Source organism: Mobula hypostoma, chromosome 23, assembly GCF_963921235.1.
Source record: "Mobula hypostoma chromosome 23, sMobHyp1.1, whole genome shotgun sequence".
Lineage (NCBI taxonomy): Eukaryota > Metazoa > Chordata > Chondrichthyes > Myliobatiformes > Myliobatidae > Mobula > Mobula hypostoma.
Genome location: NC_086119.1, coordinates 8,096,672 through 8,124,130, shown reverse-complemented (window position 1 = coordinate 8,124,130; position 27,459 = coordinate 8,096,672). Strand labels below are relative to the sequence as shown.

General features: G+C 45.0%; 1 protein-coding gene across 1 annotated transcript in view; it reads left to right on the top strand.

Annotated features, from left to right (window-relative positions):
* Positions 1-27,159, top strand: part of smg8 (SMG8 nonsense mediated mRNA decay factor) — a 29,779-nt gene extending 2,620 nt beyond the window's left edge. The window contains exons 2-4 of the mRNA XM_063031833.1: positions 5,147-5,292; positions 16,118-17,002; positions 24,763-27,159. Coding sequence (XP_062887903.1) covers positions 5,147-5,292; positions 16,118-17,002; positions 24,763-24,960 — 1,229 coding nt within the window. The 3' untranslated portion in view covers positions 24,961-27,159. The remainder of the gene's footprint in view (positions 1-5,146; positions 5,293-16,117; positions 17,003-24,762) is intronic.
* Positions 27,160-27,459: the final 300 nt, after the last annotated feature.

The window sequence follows — 27,459 nt, the reverse complement described above, 5'->3', positions numbered from 1 at the left end:
CTTATAAAGCGGAGCTGCGCTATAATTGCAACAGAGTAGCAATTATTGTAGGCAATCTAGGTTAGATTGTCTGCATGACTTCCAATTAGCCATAATGGTGGGATTGATTCCACACAATTCGAAAGTGTATTGTGCATCGGCACAATCTATGTTGTGCTTTATTTAATAAAGGTAATAAATTATTAAAATAGAATAAGCCAAAGAGGAAAATGTGTGTTAAGCATTGTTTTCATATAACAGTTTATAGAGTAGCTTTTCTAATCCTCCGTTAGTATTGATTTTGTCTTGAATTGAGTGGGAGTATTGATTCAATGACTGTGTTACTTTGTGGGCCCGTTTCAGAAGTAAGAGCTGTTGGTTCATCCTGAATGTCTATTAGGTTCACTGAGATTCTTCAGGAAGGATAAACCCAAGCAGATCCATTTTTGTCTTCGGACTGCACTGTATTTTAGGTTAATTATATATCTAATAGTCAAAGGAATAGAGTCTAGATTCTGTGGGTGCAATGGAGACACCCGGATGGTATGTTGCCTCCCAGGTACCAGGGTCAGGGGAAGGGTGAGCAGCCAGAAGACTCAGTAGGTAGGAAAGGTGAGGAGGTCGTGAAGAGAGATTTTAGGGAACTAGGTCAAAGCTGAGAAGCAGGACCTCAGGGTTGTAATCTCTGGATTGCTGCACATGCAGTATACCAGTGAAGGACTGTGTGCTGTGAAGGGGGAGTTTATAGAATGCGTACGAATGGCTTTTTAGAGCAGCTCGTGGTAGAGCCCATTCAGGGATCAGCTATTCTGGACTGGGTGTTGTGCAATGAACTGAGAGCTTAAGGTATATATATCTTCAGATATATACAGTGTAAGAGAGAGGTGAGAGTAGATATTGTACCTCGGGAAAATTATGCTGGAGAGGTAGCAATGGGGGACAAGGAAATGGAGGATGAACTGAATAATTATATTGCATCAGTCTTCACTGCGGAAGACACTAGCAGTATGCTGGAAATTCAAAGTGTCAGGGGGCAGAAGAGAATGAAGTTGCCATTACTAGGGAGAAGGTCTGAAGGTTGATAAGTCACCTGGACTAGATGGTCTTCACCCCTGAGCTCTAAAGGAGATGATTGAAGAGATGGCGGAGGCATTCATAATGATCTTTCAAGAATCAATGGATTCTGGCATGGTTCCAGAGGACTGGAAAATTACAGATGCCATTCTATTAGAAAGGAGGCAGGCTAATGACAAGAAATTATAGGCAGTTAGTCTGAACTCAGTGGTTGGGAAAATGTTGGAGTTGATTGTTAAGTATGTGGTTTTGGGGTACTTGGAGACACATGATAAAATAGGCCGAAGTCAGCATGAATTCCTTAAGGGAAAATCTTGCCTAACAAATCTGCTGGAATTCTTTGAGGAAATAACAAGCAGGATAGACAAAAGAGAATTGGCTCATGTTGTGTACTATGACTTTCAGAAGGCCTTTGATAAGGTGCTGCTCATGAGGGTGCTTAAGTTAACAGGAAAGATTCTGGCATGGATAGAGCATTGGCTAATTGGCAGGACACAAAGAGTGAGAATAAAGGGAACCTTTTCTGGTTGGCTGCTGGTGACCAGTGGTGTTCCACAAGGGTCTGTGTTAGGACTGATTCTTTTTACATTATATGTCAATGATTTGGATGAAGGAAAATGATGGCTTTGAGCAAGGAAATGGCAGATAGAATAGAGTGTCAGGAAGTGTATGTTCATGCACTTTGGTAGAAGAAGTAAAAGCATAGACTGTTTTCTGAATGGAAAGAAATTACGAAAATCTGAGGTCCTTGTGCAGGATTCCCTAAAGGTTAATTTGTAGGTTGAGTTGGTGGCGAGGAAGGCAAATGCAATGTTAGCATTCAATTTGAGAGGACTAGGATGTAATGTTGAAGCTGTATAAGGACTGGTGAGGCCTCACTTGGAGTATTGTGAGCAGTTTTGGGCCCCTTATCTAAGTAAGAATGTAGTGAGATTGGAGAGTGTTCAAAGGAGGTTCACGAAAATTATTCTGGGATTGAAAGGCTTATTGTTTGAGGAGTATTTGATGACTCTGGGCCTGTACTCACAGGAAATCAGAAGAATGCGGGGGGAGAGGTCTCACTGAAACCTATCAAATGATGAAAGGTCTTGATAGAGTGGATGTGAAGAGGATGTTTCCTTTGGTGAGGGAGTCTTAAGACTGGAGGATACAGCTTCAGAGTAGAGGGACGTCCATTTAGAACGGAGATGAGGAGGAAGTTCTTTAGTCAGGGAGTGGTGAATCTGTGGAGTTCATCGCCACAGGTGGCTGTGGAGTCCGAGTCACTGGGTATATTTAAGGCAGAAGTTGAGAGATTCTTGACTGGTCAGGGCATGAAGGGATACGGGGAGAAGGCAGGAGACTGGGGCTGAGAGGGAAATGGATCAGCCATGATGAAATGGCAGAGCAGACTCGATGGGCCAAATGGCCTAATTCTGCTCCTATATCTTATGATCAATAGTCTAGTGGTAACCCAGCTTCACGGACAATACATTAGCCAATTGTGGGAATATGCAAAGTTTAAACAGATAAACGTAGTGTTCCTTATGTTAAATATTGTATAGTACAAGAAGACACCAAGTCATCTCTGCATTCTTATTAATATTAATTGTAGAGTAGAAGGTGTTGCTATTTCATCGACCGTACAAAGGAAGCCAGATTCCAGAATTGTGGAAGTCTTGTGGAAATCTGGTTGACCCGAAGAGCAAGCGCTGAAAGTTCACCTAGTTACTAAATCTGACGGCTGAGCATAGGGATTGATAATGAAGACAAATGAACAGAACAGAGATTAGAAGAAGCATCAGAACCTTATGAATGGGCAACCAAAGTAGGAACTTAGGCTGAGATACAAGTGATCACCCGTCCCACAAGGAGGAAGTGTCAGAAACTCTCGCCAGCCTCCTTTACACCAGGTATTTTCCACAGGTTTTTAATGAATTTTCTTGGAGGGTAGATTTATGAACAAAAAATGTTTCTGCACAGTACAAAGCCTTTGGCCCATGATGTTGTGCTGACCTTTTAACCTACTCTAAGATAAATCTAGCCCTTCCCTTCCACATAGCCCTCCATTTTTCTCTCAGCCATGTCCTGACCTAAGAGTTTCTTAAATGATACATACACACAGATACACACATGGACATGCACAGGATCTTAAATAGTTAAACAAGTAGTGCAAAAAGAGGGAAAAGAAGTGGTGAGGTAGTATTCATGGGTTCATCGTCCATTCAGAAATCTGATGGCGGAGGAGAAGCTGTTCCTGAAACATTGAGAGTGTGTCCTGTCCTGTCTCCTGTACCTCCTTCAGCAATGAGAACAGGGCATGTCCTGGGTGAAGGGGGTCCTTAATGATGGATGCCCCCCTTTTTTTTGAGGCATCACTCCTTGAAGATGTCCTGGATGCTGGGGAGGCTAGTGCCCATGATGGAGCTGACTGAGTTTACAACTTTCTACAGCTTATTTCGATCCTGTGCAGTGCTCTCTCTCCCACCCATACCGGACAGTGATGCAACCAGTTAGAATTCTCTTCACGGTGCATCTGTAGAAATTTGCAAGTATCTTTGGTCTCCAATAAGATTTCATCACATATTGCCCTCCCCTTACCCTTTTAGCATTTCAAAGATCTTTTCTTTCATTCCCACCACCCACTCTCCAACTTGATGCACTTTTGCACGGTGAGGCAACACCCACTCTTCCACCTCTTCCCTTCCAACTTCCAGGGATCCAAAAATCTGTCCGGGGAAGTCATGATTTACTTGCACTTCTTTCAGTTTGTTATACTGTATTTCTCCATAAAGTCTGCTCTAAACTAATAAAATCAAATGTGGTTTAGATAATTGCTTTGCAGAATACTTGTATTCAGTCAGCAGGGACATCCCCGGGTTTTCTGTTGCCTACCACTTTAATTCTCCGTCCCATTCTTATTCTGAAGCATAACAAAGCCCAGTACACGGATGCGGGTGCCATGGCAGCACAGCAGTTAGCACAGTGCTGGTGTAGCTCAGGGGTTGGAGTTCAGTGTTAATTTCCTGTGCCCTCTGTAAGGAGTTTGTACGTCCTCCCTGTGACCACGTTGATTTCCTCCGGGTGCTCTAGAGTCCTCTCACGGTCCGAAGATGTACCAGTTAGTAAGTTATTTGGTCGTAGTAAATTCAGCTAGTGTTAAATTGGTGCAGCTATTTGGGGCAGAAGGGCCTGTTCTCTACTGTATCTCTAAATAAATAAATGCCTTGTCTCACATCAGTACCTCTAAATAAATATCTTGTCTCAGATCTGTATCTCTAAAGAAATGTCTCGTCTCACATCTGTATCTAAATAAATAAATGTCCCACATCTGTATCTAAATAAATAAATATCTCATCTCACATCTGTATCTCTAAATAAATAATGTCTCGTCTCACATCTGGGCACCTTGCAACTTTTCAGACTCCATCAAACTTTCCAACTTCATAACTCATTCTGTCGCTTTTTCTCTGTACCAAATCTGCCATTTCTGCTGCAAATCATCTATCTGATATTGGCTCAGTTTTTCTCCATTTGTATAATTTGACTTGTTAGGCATGCCCCACAATATTGGAGATGTCAACATATTATGTATTTTTAGTTGCATTATCACCCCGAATCTGCCCACGTTAACCCATTCGACCAGATTGCCCTTTCAACACACTCTCAGGGCAGCACTGGCCTCACAGACATAACCTTCATCTTACTCATCCACCCTTCCTACCACCTCTGATGCTACCTAAAATTGCTTCTTCCTCTCCTTTCCTTTTCTAATGAAGGAACTTTGATCTGAAGCATGAACTCTGCTTCTCCTTCTACAGACACTGCCTGACTTGCTGAGTCTGAAGGAGCTTTTTCTGTTTTTATCTCGCTAACCCTGTCTGGTCAAAAGTAGTGGCCCCCATTTCTCCACGCGTCCTATTGCAGTTCGTTCCTGAGCACTTGCACATGTTATTGTTACAAAGCTTGGAGAAGTTTCAAACTAGTGTAGTGCATCATATGTGTGTCGTCATTTGCCAGGGTGCATTGTACTCCTTGCTCCTGGTGCAGCAATAGTGAAAAACCTAATGGGGGACACTTTGTTGTGCATCTTGTATGTTTTCTTCCCTTGCAGGAGAGAAACCAGAGCCAGATAGGAATCCTCCTGTGCTCTATCACAACAGCCGTGCACGCTCCACCAGTTCCTGTAACTGTGGTCGCAGGCAAGCTCCTCGCGATGATCCCTTCGACATCAAGTCAGGCAATTATGATTTCTATCAGGTATTGCAAGATTTGCTCTGAATTACAGACAGATGCAGTGAGCTAATTGTGATTCTTTCCGCATTTACCGCATAACTTGTAACACACAAATTGCTGGAGGAACTCATGCTGGCAGTATGCATTTTTTTTTTTTGCTCCTTTTTGTGCCTTGTGGTACATCGGGTGACAATTTTGCTTTTTCCTTAGCATTTGTCTGTTTTTTTAACAAAGCCAAGTTGCTAGCTTGATGCTCAACCCAGCACAGATGGAAAGCATGCAAAGAGCTGGCCAGATTCGAACCCGGGCCATTTGCCTTGAAGTCAGGTTCTGATGCCACTACACCCCCGGCTGGCTAAGGCAGCATCTATGGAGAGGAATAGAGAGCCAATGTTTTGGGCTGAGACCCTTCATCAGGAACTGCTGTTCTTTATTCCTCTCCACAGATGCTGCTTGATCCACTGAGTTCCTCCAGCATTTTGTGTGTGTTACCCTGGATTTCCAGCATCTGCAGAATCTCTTCTGTTTATGATTTCCTGCATTACTTTCTTTCCTGCTCTGGTAATGGAAATAAAAGGGGACAGATTTTGGTGGCTGTTGATGTACCTGGGATCAGTTTTACATGTTTGAGTTGAGTAGCCTGTTTAATGTACATATTTTTGTATGTTGGCATAGAAAAATGAAAAGCAAGACTTGCATTTTCACCTGGGAAGCTTGTACTTTCCAACCAATGAAGTGCTTTTGAGCTATAGTCACCATCATAACATCGGAAATTTAGCTGGCACTTGTGAGCAGTAAAGTTCCACAAATAACAGCGTGAAGGAAACAGGATTATCTGTTTCCTTATGCTGTCAGTTGAATATTTATTCCCAGGATGATGGGAAGAGTGCCCTGCCATTCTTCAATAGTGCAGGAGGTCAGAATGTCAACAGAAGTCTTAGATTGTCCTTTAATTTGAAAGACACCATTTCCTCAGGATTTCTGTCCGGATCATGTCCCAGGTTCCTGAAGGGCAGCTTCACTGAAAGATGAGTGACAATCACGAGCCACAGTAATGTCTGAACACGATGTGCTCAGATGAATCACAATCACATTTATTATCATTGACATGTATCGTGTGTTACGTACCCCGTAACTGGGTTGCCAAACCAGCAGAAATGGACCACTCAGTTGGAGTCTGGATTACTGGAACTAAGAAAGTATTATTAAAGAAATAAGCAACACAGTACTCTAATAGTAAGGATATAAATGCAACAGGTTAGCAATGAATAAACACACATGTACACAGAACTAGAATAATAGGGTCAATCAAGCTCTATCGCAGTCTAGGTGTAAGACGATCAATCACAAGTGACAGAGTTCAGTTTAGTTCAGTTCGCAGTAATTGCTGTCGTGCCGTTGGAGAGAGAGAGAACGAATGAATGAATATGCAAATCGGATTCCAAACAGACCTTCGATATTCCTCGCAGTTAGCTTTCGGGCGAGCCCTTTGTAATATCTTCTGAGGTCACCGACTGTGACCCCTCCGTTCCAGACACGATCGTTCTTCAGCGGTGAACCCGGCACCCAGGCAAGGGCGGACACACACCAGGTTCCCACTGACCGTATCTTTCCACCCTTTGCGTCTATGGCTGGTCCTGCGATCAGACCTCCAAAACTCCCACCGACTTGTGGGGGCGCACCACTTCCAGGGTCTCGTTACCTTGTGGTGTCGTGTCTTAGCTAACCTGCCCCTTTTTATCCCCCTGCTGGGATATCGCCTGTCCATCACACTTCAAACAGTTCAGAGTTCAAAAGGAGCCGGTCTTGACAATACTCAGACCGGTGTCTCCTTCCGTTAAACTCTCTCGTCTCTTCATTAACATTTCCAAATGCTGCTCCATTGTCTTACTTATCTCTCTCTCCTGAAGACAGGTGGCAGATCAACTGTTGATCCCACTGGTGCTAGCACAGGACAGTCAACATCTTAGTCTATGTGTACTTTTGTAACCCTCTTTCGTCACACCCCTCCCCTTTAAGGATTTTTACCGGGGTAAAAATTATAAGCATGAATACATTATTAGATACACACAAATATACATCTTCATCAGCTATTTGGCTAATACAGAGAATTTTAAGTTGTCAACACCTTGACAGACAGTCAGCAATCACATTTTCTGTTCCTTTTATATGTGTTATTTTAATAATCCTCTAAACCAGGCTCCAACTTAGCAAACTTCATAGTGGCGGAAAACACTGATGAATTGTGATCAGTGTAACCTCTCACTGGGTTTCGTCCCGGACCACGATAACAAGGGTCGTCCCATCCCGACAGTTTTCTTTCACAAGGGCTTAGTAGGAGGGGGAGGGGTAGTACCCGCAAAGTTATTGCAAAACTTCCTACAGTACCCCACCATCTCCAAGAGCCTTCTGAGGGCCCTCTTGTCTGTCGGGGTTGGGATGTCAAAGATAGCCCGCACCTTAGCTTGCATCGCTGCCAGCTGCCCCTGTGTCACCACAATTCCCAGATAAGTGACCTTCGCGTGGCAGAACTCATTTTTTTCAAGGTTCACTATCAAGCTGGCTTCAGACAGTCGTATTACATCGCCAATATACACTTCTGTGTTCTTTAGCCCTTTCGTCACTGAATTACTCATTCTATAGGGATGTTGCTCACTAGGCTGACCTAGCGTGACAAACACCACCCAACGTCCCAGTTCTTTGCATCGCCTCGGGACAATCAAACACATGTGTGCGAGCCGTTTAATTAGCTCTCCTAAAGGGTCGCTTTGTTCGGGGATTAAGGGAGAGACCTTATCAGCAGAGCTGGCCAAAACAATAGCCTTCTCCCATCTGGTCGGTACCATGCTCATCTTTTCAAAATGGGTTTTTCCCTTATCAGGTGGCACCCTAGCTTCATTGATTTCCGCGCTAACACCGACTAGGTTTGTTAGCATATCAAAAGCCTGTGACCGTCTCAGTTCGCGTCTGCAATAATCAATAACATCCTTCCTCCTGTGCAGCCAGAAAAACACTCTCATGGCTCTGCCAACTGCTTCCTTCAGCACCTCAAAATGTCCACCGAGGGGTACCTTGTGGGCCAGGTTAAAAATCTCATCCCCATAACTCTTTTTCACCAGCCCCCATTCCTCATCTGCTGTACTTGGTCTCCCTTCCTTCCTTAGCACCTCCCCCTTCACACCATAATTCAGTGGCTCCCTTCCTAATTCTGTTTCACAGAGAGCTGTTTTCTCGTCTCGCTTCTGTGCCTGTATAAAGTCCTTCTTTTCTAATGATAAATCTACCTTAATTTCCCCACTTCCTCCTGTTTCATTACGCTCTTTCTTTTCACTTTCTACTGTGACAAGAATACACATAGATTAAGATGTAGCTGGCCTGGGCTGGCACCAGTGGAATCAGCAGTTGGTCTGCCACCTGTCTTCAGGAGAGAGAGAGATAAGGAAAACAATGGAGCAGCATTTGGAGATGTTAATGAAGGAAGGAGGGCTGTCAAGATCGGCTCCCCCTTTGAACCCTGAACTGTTTGAAGTGATGGACAGGCGATACCCCAGCAGGGGGATAAAAAGGGACAGGTTCGCTAAGGCAGGTCACACACACGACACCCAAGGTAACAAGACCCTGGAAGCGGTGTGTCTCTCACAAGTCGGTGGGAAGTACGGGGCCATAAATGCACAGGGTGGAAAGGCACGATCGGCGGGAACCTGGTGTGTGTCCACCCTTGCCTGGGTGCCAGGTTCACCGCAGGGAAACGATCGTATCTGGAAACAGAGGGGTCACGGTCGGTGACCTCAGATGACATCACAAAGGACTCGCCCGAAAGCTGACTGCGAAGGTCTGTGTGGAAGCCTTGAATATTCATTCGTTTTGCTCTCTCTCTCCTTCCCCCCCACTGTCCATCGCCACGGCAGCGATTACTGCGAACTGAACTGAACTTTGCGTCACTTTGAAACTGGTCATTTACCCCTAGACAACGATAGAGCTTGATTGATCCTGTTATCTTAATTCTGTGTACATGTATGTTTATCATTGCTGAACTGTTGCATTTATTATCCTTTTGATTAGAGTACTGTGTTGCTTGTTTCTTTAATAAAACTTTCTTAGTTCTAGTAATCCAGACTCCAACTGAGTGATTCATTTCTGCTGGTTTGGCAACCCAGTTACGGGGTACGTAACATAAGTGAGGTTCTCGTCCGCGATTTTGAACGCTAAATTTGGGACGGAGTAAATTGATTGGGTCAAAATTCCTGAAAGAAAGAAAAGACAAACAGCAGAAATGGAGGCTGAGGAAATTATAAAGGCGCCGACCTTGGAGGCACTAGAGGATGCCAGGAAATCGGAATTGGTAGCTGTGGCCAAACGGTTGAATCTTGCTAAGGGGAAGCCGACAATGAGGAGAGAGGAGATGCACAGAGCTATCGTAGAGCACTATGTATCTAAAGGTGTGTTTCCCCAAGGCGAGCTGGAGGTGGTGTCTATTGAAAAACCTGCTGGAGACGCAGTACAGGTGCAGCTTGAAAAACTGAGACTTGAGCACGAGTTCTGGATACAGCAGTTAGAACACGAAGAGAAGCAGTTAGAAAGGCGGGAGAAAGAGAGAGAGTTAGAAAGGCAGGAGGAGAGAGAATTAGAAAGGAAAGAGAAAGAGTTAGAAAGGCAGGAGGGGGAGAGAGAGACAGTTGGAGAGAGAAGAGAAAGAGAGGCAATGGGAGCGAGAAGAGAGAGAGAGGCAGAGGGAAAGGGAATTTGAGCTGGAGAAGTTAAAGATAAGGGCCGAGCAGGGGCCCGTGCCGAACCAAGGTGGAGGGTTCCGGGCGACCCAGGAGGTTAGGCTGGTTCCCCCATTTGACGATACCGACGTGGATCGGTACTTTCTCCATTTCGAAAAAGTTGCTACAAGTCAGGACTGGCCGAGGGATAAGTGGGCTGTTTTGCTTCAGAGTGTACTGAAAGGGAAAGCCCAAGAAGCTTACTCAGCTTTGTCCGCAGAAGATGCCCAGAGGTATGAGGTGGTGAAAGAGGCCATCCTCAGGATTTATGAGTTGGTCCTGGAGGCATACCGGCAGAGGTTCCGGAATGCGAGGAAGCAGTGGGACCGCACGTATTTAGAGTTTGCCCGTGAGATGCAGACATATTGTGAGAGTTGGTGTGCCTCGAAGGGGGTAGAGGGGGATTATGACAGACTGCTACAGCTGATCCTGATTGAGCAGTTTAAAGGTTGTGTCCCTGAAGGTATGAGACCCTACCTAGATGAGAAAGAGGCAGCCACGTTAGCCGCAACTGCTAAGTTAGTGGATGAGTATGCGTTGACGCATAAAATGAACTTTGCCCCGAGTAAAGGCTACCAAAAGGGTAGTCAGGACGGTGGGGAGAGTCCGCCGGATAAGTCAGAAAGTAAGCCGGGGACTAGTGAAAAGGATGAGGTAGACCGGGAGCAGTCTGGTAGGAAGTCTCCTAGGGTCGTCTGTTATAATTGCAGGAAAGTCGGACACTTTGTGTCCAGGTGCTTTGCCCCAAAGAAGGAGACGGGAAAAGGAAAAACGGCGATTTTGACTGGCTGTATCGAGCTGGTAAACGAACCGCTAGGACAGGACAGGTCTGCCAAAGTTCAGGAAGGGCGCGAGAGGTTTATCTCGGCCGGATTGGTGTCGGTGAAGGAAGGGTTAAAACCAGTTCCAGTGCGGATCTGGAGAGACACGGGAGCGTGTCAGTCACTAATACTGAAGAGTGTATTAGAGTTTAGCTCAGAGACCCAGACTGGGGAGGTCAAGGTCGAAGGTATTGGGGAAGGGACAGAGGCAATCCCTTTGCACCAGATACACTTACAAAGCAATCTTGTCTCTGGACTAGTCACGATTGGGGTGAGGTCCGAATTACCGATGAAAGGCGTGGAAGTCTTGCTCGGTAATAACCTCGCCGGGGGAATCGTGTTCGAAGCAGTGAGATTGACAGGTCAGCCTGCCAGCATTGAGGCCCCCCCCATGGACTCACAGGTTCATCACGGGACCGTGGTAGTAAATTTAGCTGAGACGTTTCTGCCAGCCTTGTACGAGAAGGGGGTAGAAAGTGAAAAGAAGGAGTGTAGTGAGGCAAGAGGTAGTGAGGGAGCTGGGACAGACATAGCATTAGCCAGGAAAGAATTTGTGCAGACGCAGGAGCGAGACGAGGGGCTGATGGTTTTGGCAGAGACAGCTCTCTCTGACACAGACTTGACAAGGGAACTAGTAGGCTATTGTGTGGAGGAGGAAGTGCTAAGGAAGAAAGGGAAACCAAGTACCGTACCCGCAGATGAGGAATGGGGGGTGGTGCAAAAGAGTTATGGGGATGAGGTTTTTAACCTGGCCCCCAAGGTACCCCCCGGTGGACATTTTGCAGTGCTGGAGGAAACAGTTGGTGGAATCGTGAAAGAGGTTTACTAGCTGCCCAGGAGGAAGGATGTTATTGATTATGGCCGACGCAAACTGAGACGGTCACAGGCTTTTGATATGCTAACAAACCTAGTCGGTGTTAGCGCGGAAATCAATGAAGCTAGGGTCCCCCTGATAAGAGAAAAAAACCATTTTGAAAAGATGAGTATGGTATCGACCAGATGGGAGAAGGCTATTGTTTTAGCCAGCGCTGCTGATAAGATCTTTCCCTTAATCCCCGAACAAAGCGACTCTATAGGAGAGATAATTAAACAACTCTCACACGTGTGTTTGATTGTCCCGAGGCGATGCAAAGAACTGGGATGTTGGGTGGTGTCTGTTACACTAGGGCAGTCTAGCGAGCAACACCCATATAGAATGAGTAATTCAGTGACTAAAGGGCTGACGAACACAGAGGTGTGTATTGGCAATGTAATACGGCTGTCTGAAGCCAGCTTGATAGTGAACCTCGGAAAAAATGAGTTTGGCCACGCCAAGGTCACTTACCTGGGAATTAAGAGCTGTCAAGATCGGCTCCCCCTTTGAACCCTGAACTGCTTGAAGTGATGGACAGGCGATACCCCAGCAGGGGGATAAAAAGGGACAGGTTCGCTAAGGCAGGTCACACACACGACACCCGAGGTAACGAGACCCTGGAAGCGGTGTCTCTCTCACAAGTCGGTGGGAAGTACCAGGCCATAAACGTACAGGGTGGAAAGGCACGATCGGCGGGAACCTGGTGTGTGTCCACCCTTGCCTGGGTGCCAGGTTCACCGCAGGGAAACGATCGTATCTGGAAACGGAGGGGTCATGGTCGGTGACTTCAGATGACATCACAAAGGACTCGCCTGAAAGCTGACTGCGAAGGTCTGTGTGGAAGCCTTGAATATTCATTCGTTTTGCTCTCTCTCTCCTTCCCCCCCCACTGTCCATCGCCACGGCAGCGATTACTGCGAACTGAACTGAACTTTGCGTCACTTTGAAACTGGTCATTTACCCCTAGACAACGATAGAGCTTGATTGATCCTGTTATCTTAATTCTGTGTACATGTATGTTTATCATTGCTGAACTGTTGCATTTATTATCCTTTTGATTAGAGTACTGTGTTGCTTGTTTCTTTAATAAAACTTTCTTAGTTCTAGTAATCCAGACTCCAACTGAGTGATCCATTTCTGCTGGTTTGGCAACCCAGTTACGGGGTACGTAACACCACCCCCTCCTCGTACAAGGCTGGTAGAAACATCTCAGCAGTCTCTCTGGACATACAGCGAGTCACTGCGCAAACAGGATGAACCTGTGAGTCCATGAGCGGGGCCTTAATGCTGACAGGCTGACCTGTCAATCTCACTGCCGAGAAAACAATTCCCTCTGCGAGGTCATTACCGAGCAAGACTTCCACGCCTTTCAATGGTAATTCGGGCCTCACCCCGATCGTGGCTAGTCCAGAGACCAAGTTGCTTTGTAGGTGTATCTGGTGCAAAGGTACTGCTTCTGTCCCTTCCCCAATACCTTTGACCCTGACCTTCCCAGTCTGGGTCTCTGAACTAAACTCTAACACACTCTTCAATATCAATGACTTACACGCTCCCGTGTCTCTCCACATCCGCACTGGAACTGGGTTTAACCCCTCATTCACCGACACCAATCCAGCCGAGATAAACCTCTTGCGCCCTTCCTGAACTTTTGCAGACCTTTCCTCTCCTAGCGGTTTGTTTACCAGCTCAATACAGCCAGTTGAAATCGTCGTTTTTCCTTTTCCCGTCTCCTTTGGGGCAAAGCACCTGGACGCAAAGTGTCCGGCTTTCCCACAATTGTAATATACGACCCCAGGAGACTTCCTACCAGACTGCTCCCGGTCTACCTTATCCTTCTCACTAGTCCCCGGCTTACTTACTGACTTATCCGGCGGACTCTCCCCGCCGTCCTGACTACCCTTTTGGTAGCCTTTACTCGGGGCAAACTTCATTTTATGCGTCAACGCGTACTCATCCGCTAACTTAGTTGCGGCTAACGTGGCTGCCTCTTTCTCATCTAGGTAGGGTCTCATACCTTCAGGGACACAACCTTTAAACTGCTCAATCAGGATCAGCTGTAGCAGTCTGTCATAATCCCCCTCTACCCCCTTCAAGGCGCACCAACGCTCACAATATGTCTGCATCTCACGGGCAAACTCTAAATACGTGTGGTCCCACTGTTTCCTCGCATTCCGGAATCTCTGCCGGTATGCCTCCGGGACCAACTCGTAAATCCTGAGGATGGCCTCTTTCACCACCTCATACCTCTGGGCATCTTCCGCAGACAAAGCCGAGTAAGCTTGTTGGGCTTTCCCTTTAAGTACACTCTGAAGCAAAACAGCCCACTTATCCCTCGGCCAGTCCTGACTTGCAGCAACTTTTTCGAAATGGAGAAAGTACCGATCCACATCAGTATCGTCAAATGGGGGAACCAGCCTAACCTCCTGGGTTGCCCTGAACCCTCCACCTTGGTTCGGCATGGGCCCCTGCTCTGCCCTTATCTTTAACCTCTCCAGCTCGAATTCCCTTTCCCTCTGTTTCTCTTCTCGCTCCAACTGTTTGTCCCCCTCTCTCTCTTCTCGCTGTTGTTCTAACCATTTCTCTTCGTGTCCTAGCTACCGTACCCGGAACTCGTACTCGAGTCTCAGTTTTTCAAGCTGCACCTGTACTGCGTCTCCACCAGGTTTTCCAATAGATATCTCCTCTCTCCTCATTGTCAACTTCCCCTTAACAAGATTCAACCGTTTGGCCACAGCTGCCAATTCCACTTTCCTGGCATCCTCTAATGCCTCCAAGGTTGGCGCCTTTAGAAATTCCTCAATCTCCATTTCTGCTGTTTGCCTTTTCTTTCTTTCGGGAATTTTAACCCAATCAATTTACCCCGTCCCAAATTTAGCATTCAAAATCCTGGACGAGCCCCCACTTATGTTACGTACCCTGTAACTGGGTTGCCAAACCAGCAGAAATGGACCACTCAGTTGGAGTCTGGATTACTGGAACTAAGAAAGTTTTATTAAAGAAATAAGCAACACAGTACTCTAATAGTAAGGATATAAATGCAACAGGTTAGCAATGAATAAACACACATGTACACAGAACTAGGATAATAGGGTCAATCAAGCTCTATCGCAGTCTAGGGGTAAGATGATCAATCACAAGTGACAGAGTTCAGTTTAGTTCAGTTCGCAGTAATCGCCGTCGTGCCGTTGGAGAGAGAGAGAGAACGAATGAATATGCAAATCGGATTCCAAACAGACCTTCGATATTCCTCACAGTTAGCTTTCGGGCGAGCCCTTTGTAATATCTTCTGAGGTCACTGACTGTGACCCCTCCGTTCCAGACACAATCGTTCTTCAGCGGTGAACCCGGCACCCAGGCAAGGGCGGACACACACCAGGTTCCCGCCGATCGTATCTTTCCACCCTGTGCGTCTATGGCTGGTCCTGCGACCAGACCTCCAAAACTCCCACCGACTTGTGGGGGCGCACCGCTTCCAGGGTCTCGTTACCTTGTGGTGTCATGTCTTAGCGAACCTGCCCCTTTTTATCCCCCTGCTGGGGTATCGCCTGTCCACCACACTTCAAACAGTTCAGGGTTCAAAAGGAGCCGGTCTTGACAATACTCAGACCGGTGTCTCCTTCCGTTAAACTCTCTCGTCTCTTCATTAACATTTCCAAATGCTGCTCCATTGTCTTACTTATCTCTCTCTCCTGAAGACAGGTGGCAGATCAACTGTTGATCCCACTGGTGCTAGCACAGGACAGTTAACATCTTAGTCTATGTGTACTTTTGTAACCCTCTTTCGTCACACATGGAATTTGTTCTTTTGTGACACCAGTACAGTGCAATGCTTAAAATATACCATAAGTTACAGTAAAATATGTACATTTTTGCAACACACAAAATGTTGGAGAAATTCAGCAGAAAGAGTACAGTTGATGTTTCAGGCTGAGGACCTTCAGGACAGTTCTTGAGTCCTGAAGAAGGGTCTCGGCCCAAAACATCGACAGTTTACTCTTTTCCATAGGTACTGCCTGACCTGCTGAGTTCCTTCAGCATTTTCTGTGTGTTGCTTTGGATTTCCAGCATCTGCAGATTGTCTTGAGTTTATATATAATTTTTTGCCATTTCCAATTGCATTTTTTTTCTCTTCCAACCTTTTACTTCACCATCAGACCACTGTATTATTCTGTAACCAGATGGGATTTTCCAGAGGCATTTGAAACCCAAGCACACTGTTCTAAAAACAAGATCATTGAAACTATATTTTTTGACATTGCTATTTATTGATGGCCTGGAGATCTTCTGGGCAGGCCAATAAGGTTTTTTGTCTTATTTAAAATTAGAGAATACTAAACCTCATAGTGTAATAAGAATGTACTGCCGATGTGAACAAATCTGACTTTCTTTTTAAAAACAAACCTTTGCAGCTTCAAGAGGAGAAATGCTGCGGGAAGCTTGAGCACTTCTACTTCCCCATCTTCCAGCCCAGCACTCCTGATCCAGCTCCGGCCAAGAATGATTCCACTGCATCCACACTCCCCCCACAAGAAGGCGAAGGAGAGAAAATGAAAGAAAAAGAAGCCCAGACTCAGGGAGAGAGCACCAGTCTCAGTTTGGCACTCAGTCTTGGACAGTCCACGGACAGTCTGGGTACGTTTCCCCCTGACCCTCATGCAGGGGGTGATAACCCTGACGCTCATGGCCAAGGAGGTGAAAGTAAACCAGAGAAAAGGCCCAGCATTGTCGATCGGCAGGTTTCAACAGTTGAATACTTACCTGGAATGTTAAATTCCAGTTGTCCAAAAGGACTTTTGCCTAAATTTTCCAGTTGGTCCTTTGTCAAACTGGGCCCTGCCAAAGCTTACAATTTTCACAGGGGCCTGGACCAGAGTGGCTTCATACCAGGGACAAACTATCTGATGCCATGGGACATTGTCATAAAAACTAGGTCTGAGGATGAGGTGGACATGGACAGCAACTCCTGGCCTGCCCCCAACAAGTCTGTACCAGCCAAGCGTGCCAGCACTGTGATCGGCCGAGGTAGACGGAGGGACGACATTGCTCGGGCATTTGTTGGCTTTGAGTACGAGGACTCGCGCGGCCGCAGGTTTATGTGCTCGGGACCAGAGAAGATCATGAAGGTGATGGGGAGTGGGCCAAAGGAATCCGCCATCAAAGCCCTTTCCTCAGACATGCCTCTGTATATCCTCTCTCCTTCCCAAGGCCGGGGACTTAAGCCACACTATGCCCAGCTTATGAGGCTGTTTATCGTGGTTCCGGATGCTCCATTACAGATCATACTTACACCACAGGTAAGATTACAAACCTTGAGTGCTGCTTATCAGATTTCTTAGGCAACAACTTAAACTGAAACTGGGTGTTGTAAGTAAACAAGTGAAACATTTAAATGACCTCATGAAATTATCTTGAGAGTCATTAAAACGATTGCCTAATGATTTGTATTGAGGCCCAAAGTTTAAATTGCTCCCAGAGCCATTTACTGTGCAAGCTTGTTTGTTTCATTCGGTTTCTAAATTGAGGGCAGCTTCAACTGTAGATCATGTTACCCTAGGGTTTAGTTTTAGTGCTTTGATAAAGCAATACTTCTAAAGATATTGTCATGGGCAGTTTGTAATATTTGTCTCCTAAAGTCAAGGTAAAATGTCAAGAGCTGGACAGGTGATTGGCAAAAGGGATATGAGAGGATCATAGGACAGGAGACCTAGGGAGAAAGAAAAGGGGGAGGGGGGTAAAAGCCCAGAGGATGGGCAAGGGGTATAGTGAGAGGGACAGAGGGAGAAAGAGAGAGAGGGGGGAAAAATGTGTATAAAAGTAAAAAATGGATGGGGTACGAGGGGGAGGTGGGGCATTAGTGGAAGTTTGAGAAGTCAATGTTCCTGCCATCAGGTTGGAGGCTACCCAGACGGAACATAAGGTGTTGTTCCTCCAACCTGAGTGTGGCTTCATCTTGACAGTAGAGAAGGCTGTGGATAGACATATCAGAATGGGAATGGGACGTGGAATTAAAATGTGTGGCCACTGGGAGATCCTGCTTTCTCTGGCAGACAGAGCGTAGGTGTTCAGCGAAACGATCTCCCAGTCTGCGTCGGGTCTCGCCAATATATAGAAGGCCGCACCGGGAGCACCGGACGCAGTATATCACCCCAGCCGACTCGCAGGTGAAGTGTTGCCTCACCTGGAAGGACTGTCTGGGGCCCTGAATGGCGGTAAGGGAGGAAGTCCGGCAGCAGATGTGCATCCCTTCAAAGCTGCATTTTACCTGGAAAGAGCTGTTAAGTGACATGAGTCCATAGGTTGTAGAATCAGTTATAATGTTCTTGTGAGTGATGTCATCCATATAACAATTACAGCACGGAAACAGGCCATCTCGGCCCTTCTAGTCCATGCCGAACTCCTACACTCACCTAGTCCCACCGACCTGCACTCAGCCCATAACCCTCCATTCCTTTCCTGTCCATATATCTATCCAATTTAACTTTAAATGACAACATCGAACCTGCCTCAACCACTTCTGCGGGAAGCTCGTTCCACACAGCTACCACTCTCTGAGTAAAGAAGTTCCCCCTCATGTTACCCCTAAACTTTTGTCCTCTAATTCTCAACCCATGTCCTCTTGTTTGAATCTTCCCCACTCTCAATGGAAAAAGCCTATCCACGTCAACTCTATCAATCCCCTTCATAATTTTGAACACCTCTATCAAGTCCCCCCTCAACCTTCTACCGTGCTGGTTCAGGAGCCTGATGGTTGTAACTGTTTCTGAACCTGCTGGTGTGTGACCCAAGGCTACTGTACCTCCTGTCTGACAGCAGTGAGAAGAGAGCCTGGCTTGGCTTGGATGATGGGGGTCCTTGATGGATGCTGCTTTCTGTGGCAGTGCTCCGTGTGAATATGTGCAATTGTTTGCAGGTTTTGCCTGTGTCCACCACTGGCTGTAGACTTTTCCATTCCATGGCATTGCTGTACATTAGGTGTTTGCTTTTTTTTAATGGGTTCTTTTGGGTTTCTTTGTTCAGTAGCTGCCTGTAGGGAGACAAATCTCAAGGTTGTACATAGAATACAGACTTTAATAATAAATGTAGTTTGAACTTTGATTCCACACCAGGCCCTTATGCAACCAGTTAGGATACCTTTGCTCAGTGTAGCTGTGAAATGAATCCAGCAGCAGATGTGCATCCCTTCAAAGCTGCATTTTACCTGGAAAGGGCTGTTAAGTGATATGATAGAAGAGGAAGAATGTGACAATATCTGCTGCCGACAGTGGTGTTGAGATGAGATGGTGTCTAGAACATCACATTCGAAATGGCGTAGTAATAAAAATGTAGTATTGATAGCATCATTAAATTGTTGGAAGAAGTTGATTTTTTTTAAAATGCATCTGGAAATAGTGTTGACAAAGAAAGTTACACAACAGATTCACCTAAAGGCTGGAGCGTACGGCTGGGAGAGCATAACTGTATAGGAGATGTTAACATAGCAATTTGCAGTGGGGTCATTGACTCTCAAGCTTGACTGAAAATTGTGATTACAGGGACTGTAGGCTCAGCATAAGATTTTTAATTATGTATTGCTATTGGCAAGATGGAAATGCACTTGCTGACATGGGTTGTGAGTATTGCTTTTGATTGAGTGAATCTTTCAGGTACTTAACAGTGCTACTCACTGGAATTTAGAAGAATGAGGTTTGGGGTGGGAAAGAATCAAATATTGAAAGGCCTAGATAGAGTGTATATGAGAGGATTTTTTTTTTACAGTGGGGGAGTCCAGGACCAAAGGGCTCCACCTCAGCATAGAAGGATATTCCTTTAGAACAAATATGAGAAGGAACTTGATTATTCAGAGGGTAGTGAATCTGTGCAATTCATTGCCACAGATGGCTGTAGAGGCCAAATCATTGGGTATTTTTTAAAGTGGAGGTTAATATGCTCTTGATTAGTCAGGGCATCAAAGGTTACAGGGAAAAAGCAGGAGAGTGGGGTTGCGAGGGATAATAAATCAACTGTGATCAAATGGCAGAGCAGACTCGATGGTCCAAATAGCCTAATTCTGCTCCAATGTCTTATGGTATAAAATGGACCTCTCAAGCTGCAGGGAGGTTGGGAAAGGTGGAGGTTGAGAGCTTATTTGGAAAAACGTGGCCATAATCCATGCAATTGGAGAACGTGCATGAGTATGTTACCAGGGCTGGGATGGTTTTAATTTGGAGCAGAGGAGTCTGAAGAAAAATCTGATGGAAGCAAACACATTTACATGGTGTCTAGGGAATAAATAGGAAAGTCTTGCCTTCCCAAGCAGAGATGTTAAAGACCAGAGGGCTTGGATTTGATATAATTGTTAGAAAATTATAAGATGGTTGAGGAAAAATTACTTTACTTGTGGGGGGAGGATTTGGAGCAATTAGCCTGAGAGAGTGGTAGAGGCAAACCCTTATCAACGTTATAGAGTTCTTAGATCAGTACTTGGAGGGCTGTGCCTTGCAAGGTGTTGGAATTTATTGACAATATTGGCATTTATTTCAAGGCGGCTAGAATATAAAAGCAAAGAGATAATGCTGAGTCTTTATCAGACACCAGTCAGGTCACACTTGGAGTATTGTCATCTCGAGGCCCCATATCTCAAAGGATGTATTGTCATTGGAGGGGAGTCCAGAGGAAGTTAATGAGAATAATTCTGGGAATGAAGGGGTTAGCACATGGGTGTTTGGCAACCTTTAGGCTTGTACTCACTGGAATTTAGAAGAGTGCAGGGGATCTCAGTGAAACCTATTGAATATTGAAAGAACTGGATAAGGTAGATGTGGAGAGGATGTTTCCTATGATGGGGGTGTCCGGAACTGGAGGGCACAGACTCAAAATTGAGGGACGACCCCAAAGATAGATTTTTTTTTTAGCCAGAAAGTAGTAAATCTGTGGAATGTTTTGCCACGGACTGCCGTGGAGGCCAAGTCCATACGTATATTTAAGGTGGAAATTGATAGTTTTCTGATTGGTCAGGACATCAAAAGATGTGTTGAGAAGGGAAGTGTATGGGGTTGAGTGGGATCTGGGATCAGCCATGATGGAATGCTGGAGCAGACTCGATGGGCTGAATGGCCTAATTCGGCTCCTATGTGTTATGGTCTTATAAGATCTTCTCAACTGGCATCTATACAAAGGGGCAAGATGGCTTCTGCATTATAAATTTTCTGTTCTTCCCTGACTAATTCCTCTGCATCCACCTCTGAGGGAGAACCTGAACCTGCATCCAGAACGCAGCACTTCAGCTCAAGCTGCATTCCCTCACTTCTACTGGGAATGTCAGTCTGCATTTTGTGCCAGAGTTTGCAGGGGGGAGTCGAAGGTGATTTTCTTTGTCGAGTTGCTGCTGACTTACCCAAGGCTGAAGCGTTGACTGTGCACTCAATTCTCATTACCAGGGAGAGACATTCAGAGATTTGCTTCTGTGCAAATTTCCTTTCTACCCAGCTTCAACTTCAGTTGAAAGCTGTGGCAGACATCCAACGTTATTGAGGCTATTGGGCTGGCTTATTCATCACAATAAATGGTTTTCACAGTGGCAAACCAGAAATCAAGGGTGGTGATGAATCAGCATGTAGGAGGGAGATTGAAAAACTGGCTGAATGCTGGTATAACAGCAACATCTTACTCAATGTCAAGAGCTGATTGTTGACTTCAGAAGGAAATCAAAGATCCATGAGCCAGTCCTCATCGGAGGGTCAGGGGTGGAGACCGTCAGCAACTTTAAACTCCTCAGTGTTTTTATTGTATTAGAAGACCTTTCCTGGGCCCGGCACTCAAGTACAACTACGAAGAAAGCACAACAGTGTCTCTACTTCCTTAGGAGTTTGTGGAGATTCAGCGTGACATCTAAAACTTTGACAGACTTCTGTAGATGTATGGTGGAGATCTGTTGACTGGTTATAACACAGCCTGGAATAGAAACACCAATGCTCGTGAACAGAAAATCCTACAAGAAGTAGTGGATACGGTCCATTCCATCATGGGTAAAGCCCTCCCCACTATCGAGCACATCCACAGGAAAGCAGCATCCATCCTCAGGGACTCCCACCACCCAGTTCATGCTCTCATCTCGCTGCTTCCATCAGGAAGAAGGTACAGAAGCCTCAGGACTTGCACCATCAGATTCAGGAACAGTTATTACCCCTCAACCATCAGGCTCTTGAACCAACGGGAATAACTTCACTCAACTTCACTTTCCCCTTCGCAAAACTGTTCCCACAACATATGAACTCACTTTCAAGGACTCTTCATCTCATGATCTCAATATTTGTTGCTTTATTTCTTTCTGTATGAATTTGCACATTTAGTTATTTTGCACACTGGCCGAACGCCCAGGTTGGTGTGGTCTGTCATTGATTCTATTATGATTATTGAATATGCCTGCAAGAAAATGATGAAATATGTGGTGATATATACACATACTTTGGTAATAAATTTATTTTGAACATGAGGATGTAGTTCAAGGTTAAGCTTAGTTCAAAGTAAATTTATTATCAAAGTACTATTTATTATTAAATTGTGACATCATAGAATCGAAGGATGTCCCTTTAGAAAAGAGATGAGGAAGAATTTGTTTGCCAAGAGGGTGGTGAATCTATAGAATTCATTGCCTCAGATGTCTTTGAAGGCCAAGTCAATGGATATATTTTAAGTGGAGGTTGATAGGTTATGGGGAGAAGGCAGGAGAATGGATAATAAATCAGCCCTGACGGAATGGCAGAGAAGACTTGATGGGCTGAATGGCCTAATTCTGCTCCTATGTCTGTGGTTTTATGTGCAATTAAAATCTTAATATATACTTCCTATTATGGCGGATATTGGAAGTAATTTTGTCCACATTCATTGTTTTGTAAAGTTCCTGAAGCTTACACAAGGTTGTTGACTTTTGAGGATTATAGAACATAGAAATCTACAGCACATTACAGGCTCTTTGCCCCACAATGTTGTGCCGACCATGTAACCTACTCTAGAAACCGGCCTAGAATTTCCCAAGTGCATTGCCCTCAATTTTTCTAAGCTCTACAAGGCTCTTAAAAAGACCCTATTGCATCCACAAAAGACTCTGTTATATCCGCAACTAAACAGTACTTTGTCTTTTTGATACCTTTTTAACTATTTCCATGAAATTTTAGCTAATTGGGGCAGCCGCTTAATTGGGCTGAAATATATTGGTGCCAATCTATTGCAATTAACTGGAATCCACTATTAGAAAAACTTGTAACTGTAGTGTTGACATAATACATCATTTATATTCATAAATTTTAATTGTTGCCTCAAGCCTACTTTTTTCAATAACTTGAGATCTATTTCACAGAACTTAGATTTATTTTTTAAAATTGTTTTCTGTAAATGAAGATGTTGTATCGGGAGAGTAAAGTTCATTTACTCTGGGGTGGATTATTCAGTTGTGAAAATGTTACTATAAATTGTAATCTATTAATTATCTTGTAAAGGCAGCCATTCTGAACATTAGCTTGCTAGATACTTGTTGATATCAACTTGCTGTGCCATGCTTGGCAACAAACCTGCTTTTCTTCATTTGTGAATTATACACTCTGGATATTTTTGACCTGCACTCTCCTGCTACTGGCTTTTCCTACTGTCGTGATGAGGCCACACCCAAGTTGCAGGAGTAACACCTTATCTGGGTAGGCACCAACCTGATGGCATGAACACCGATTTCTCGAACTTCTGGTAATGTCCCCCCCCCCATCATTCCCTTTTCCCTCTCTCCCCTTATCTCCTTACCTGCCCATAACCTCCCTCTGGTGCTCCTCCCCCTTTTCTTTCTTCAATGGCCTTCTGCCCTCTCCCCCTCCCTCTCCCCCTCCCTCTCCCCCTCCCTCTCCCCCTCCCTCTCCCCCTCCCTCTCCCCCTCCCTCTCCCCCTCCCCCTCCCCCTCCCCCTCCCCCTCCCCCTCCCCCTCCCCCTCCCCCTCCCCCCCTCTCCCCCTCTCCCCCTCTCCCTCCCCCTCTCCCTCTCCCTCCCCCTCTCCCTCCCCCTCCCCTCCCCCTCCCCCTCCCCCCCCTCTCCCCTCCCCCTCCCCTCCCCCTCCCCTCCCCCTCCCCCTCTCCCCTCCCCCTCCCCCTCCCCCTCCCCCTCCCCCTCCCCCTCCCCCTCCCCCTCCCCCTCCCCCTCCCCCTCCCCCTCCCCCTCCCCCTCCCCCTCCCCCTCCCCCTCCCCCTCCCCCTCCCCCTCCCCCTCCCCCTCCCCCTCCCCCTCTCCCTCTCCCCCTCTCCCTCTCCCCAGCTGCAAAACCATTTTTTATGTGGAGTGGCAAAGCAGGCAGCGACTTTAGCCTTTCTACTTTCAGCTCTGCATGTGTGAACAATACTTGCTATCACTTTCACAGTTTAATAATGCTGAAAGCTGACCGTTTCATTGTTAAAACAACCATGGTATGCAACATCTCACTGGGAATATATCACCAAAAGAGGCTGAGCCAAAAGGATAAAAACCAAAGATGACTAATTGACTCTACACTCAGTGCTGCCACAAGAAAGCAGCATCCTCCATCCAGACATTCTCTCTTCTCGCTGCTGCCCTTGGGAAGGTGGTACAGAAGCCTTGGGTCCCATTCCACCAGCTTTAAGAACAACTACTACCCTTTGACCATTAGGCTCCTGAACCAGCATAGATAACTTCACTTGCCTCAACACTGAACTGATTCCACAACCCATAGACACTCTTTCAAGGACTGGCAACTCATCTATCTATCTGTCTCATTTTTATATTTGCACAGTTTGTTGTCTTATAGACATGGGTTAATTGGCCATCTTTGTGTGTTCTGTTGATTCTATTATGTTTCTTTGTATCTACTGTGAATGCTTGCAACAAAATAAGTCTCAAATTAGTATATGGTGACATTTACATAAGTACTTAGATAATTTACTTGACAATAAATTGATCTTGAAACATAGTAATTTATCATGTTTCAATCTTGCAATTGGCTTGGAAAGTTTATATTGAGAAATTTTCACATGTAAGGGTTTAGATTTTTCTGTATTAGATTTAATTTCTCTTTACCTTACAGGTTCAGCCTGGTCCTCCGCCTTGCCCTGTGTTTTATCCTGAGAGGCAAGAAATACCTGTGCCACCAGATGGACTCTGGGTGCTCCGCTTCCCCTATGCCTATGTAACGGACCGTGGACCCTGCTTCCCCCCCAAAGAAAACCAGTCACTGATGAGTTATCGGGTGCAGCGGGGAATCCTTAAAGCTATCCCCCAGTGATGACACCTCAGTGACTACACAATGTTTGTCTTTTCTTAAACAACTTCCTCGATAGGGGGAGACAAGAGGTTGAACGGTGGACTGCTCCAAGCAATTAAAGTTGAATGAAGCGCTCTCGTGGGCATGAATTACTTTCTCGCACTACCTAGGTGTCAGCAAAATCTGAGCATGCATTTTCTGACCAAAAGGATTAAGGACTCTATTCAAGTCAGACCCCAAAAATATAGGCACTTCCCACTACTGTACACCTGACAGTCTGTGACTATGCTTTTCCAGGTAAACTGTGATTAAATTTACTGCAGTTCCTCTGATTTTATTTTTTCTCCTTATGAGGGAAACCCTACTTTCGTTTTTCTGGTGAAATGCTCTTTCCCATTCATGTGTAGTGAAGAGAGATGACAACTCATGAGGACATTGTGACACCAGTCATGTGATTGTGACAGTGATGTCCATAATATCAGTATAAACAGCAAAAGGGACTTTTTAAAATTTAAATAAGGCCTGTGACTTTAATTAAGGGTTCTAATGGTCTTCACGATTCATAACCTCATCCAAATCCTCAACTGCACTTGAGTCTTAAGTGACAAACTCTCATCACCCTTGGGTTGTTTTGGTATCATTTATCCACTGCACAAAAATAGCTTTTGGTAGCAGTGAGTATTTAATTTGTCTCTGTCTTTAACTCTACCATGGTGCTCTGAACTGCGGGAAGTAGTTTTCAGATGCTAGTTCTCCCATTCATCTCCATTTTTAATATTCCCTATAATGATTCAATAATTGAGAATGAAATCTTAGGTTAATGAGATGCTCATGTTGACTGTCCCGATATCCAAGAACATGATAAAAGTGCCCCGGACAGGGGCTTAACACCAATGCAAGTCTTTCACGAAATGAGCCTTTAAAACGCTTGAAATGGGGTTTTAATTTATGAAGTTAATTGGAACCTTGGTCAGATGAGTAAACTTTGGAATTTATATTTACCCCTCAGTGGTTGAACTGACTTGATTTTACTAATGATAATCAGGAGTTGCAATGACAGAGTTTTCCAGGTCAGTTGTAGAGAAAGTGTCCCTAACTTAACAAGCCCTGTCCCAAGAAATCAACACCAGACAACACAAAACATAGCTAATCTGGTGTTTAGAAATTCTGATGCTCCAATCAAGGAGTGTGGTAGCTGTCCAAACTTTGAGACTGCTAGCTATATTTTGAGAAGGATTTTTCTTTTGTTGAAGGAACCTTTTCATGTCCTGGAATGACTTTTACTCATGCGATTGTTTAGAGGGTTTGGCATGCTAAATGGTATTCATGTGCTAATGGGAAGATCTGAATTGGATGGAATCAGCATTGGTGAGATAACAAGCATTGAATGCAGCCTCTGAAGTTTACATTAACATGTGCAGTGTTCTTTCTGAGGAAGATCTGATGTTGGTGTACTCTTGATAGCTAAAATTTTGTGTTATAAATCCAACATTAAAATGCAAATCCACAGGGATAGGTCCTTGGATTACCCATGCATTATCTATCAGAAACTAACATGATATCTGGTCTCCTTCCAAAGAGGCTAGCAGTGGTAATGGTTGCTAGCTCTGTAGCGTGACTCAAGGTGGTGGAACAGAAGTTTACATTCAAATTGGTGTTGGTTAATGTTACAATTTTATCAAAGAGTCAACTAACCTTACGTAAGCTGCTCGACCAAACTGATGAATTTACAGATACCAGTCAAAATACTATTTTGAAGGACAGTTGTAAGTGCAGTTTGTGGTCTGTTGACTAATTTATTATTTATGATGAGAGAAGGTTATCTCAGTGATATCACATTAAACCTGTGTTACATAATGCATGTAGCTCAGGAGCTCAGTGACTTCTGTAGAGCTCCTGATCAACCATTTGATCACCATAGCTACACTGACCAAATGCTACCTGGATCTGATTTAAGAGCCTTTCATATCTTCAATTGCAAGTCCAAACCAGGTAGTTTCAGTGAGTTAGAAATTAGGTGTTGACTTTTGGCTGTGGTTTAATCCAGAAAATTTGTTCAGCCCACTGCAAACTTGTATTTGTAAAACTGTGTTTCTTGGAGGTGGAAGGATGGGAGGTCTGAGTTGTATTCAATGCAAAGAAATTCTGTAGCCGCATTAAGGTGAATGTAACAAGTAACCATTTAATGTAAGTTTCAAAGTTTTGATATTAAATTATACAACCAAGTATGAAATGAGTCCAAGTACAGGTTTTTACAATCAATATATTTTACTTCCTATGTGGAGGAATTGCATACTTCCTTGTAATATTGCTTGAACTCGTTACTTGTCAGTCTCCCTCCAACTGCATTATGGTTGAAACTGCACCCTTATTAATCTTTTGCTGTTTTCAACTCCAATTATTCTAATTGCTGATTTGTCAGTATCCCTTTTTCCAGCGTCAATAAGATTTAACTCCTCCAAAACTATGCTGCCTGCTTCCTAACTTGCACCTTCTATTCAGCAGCTTACCATTTAAAAC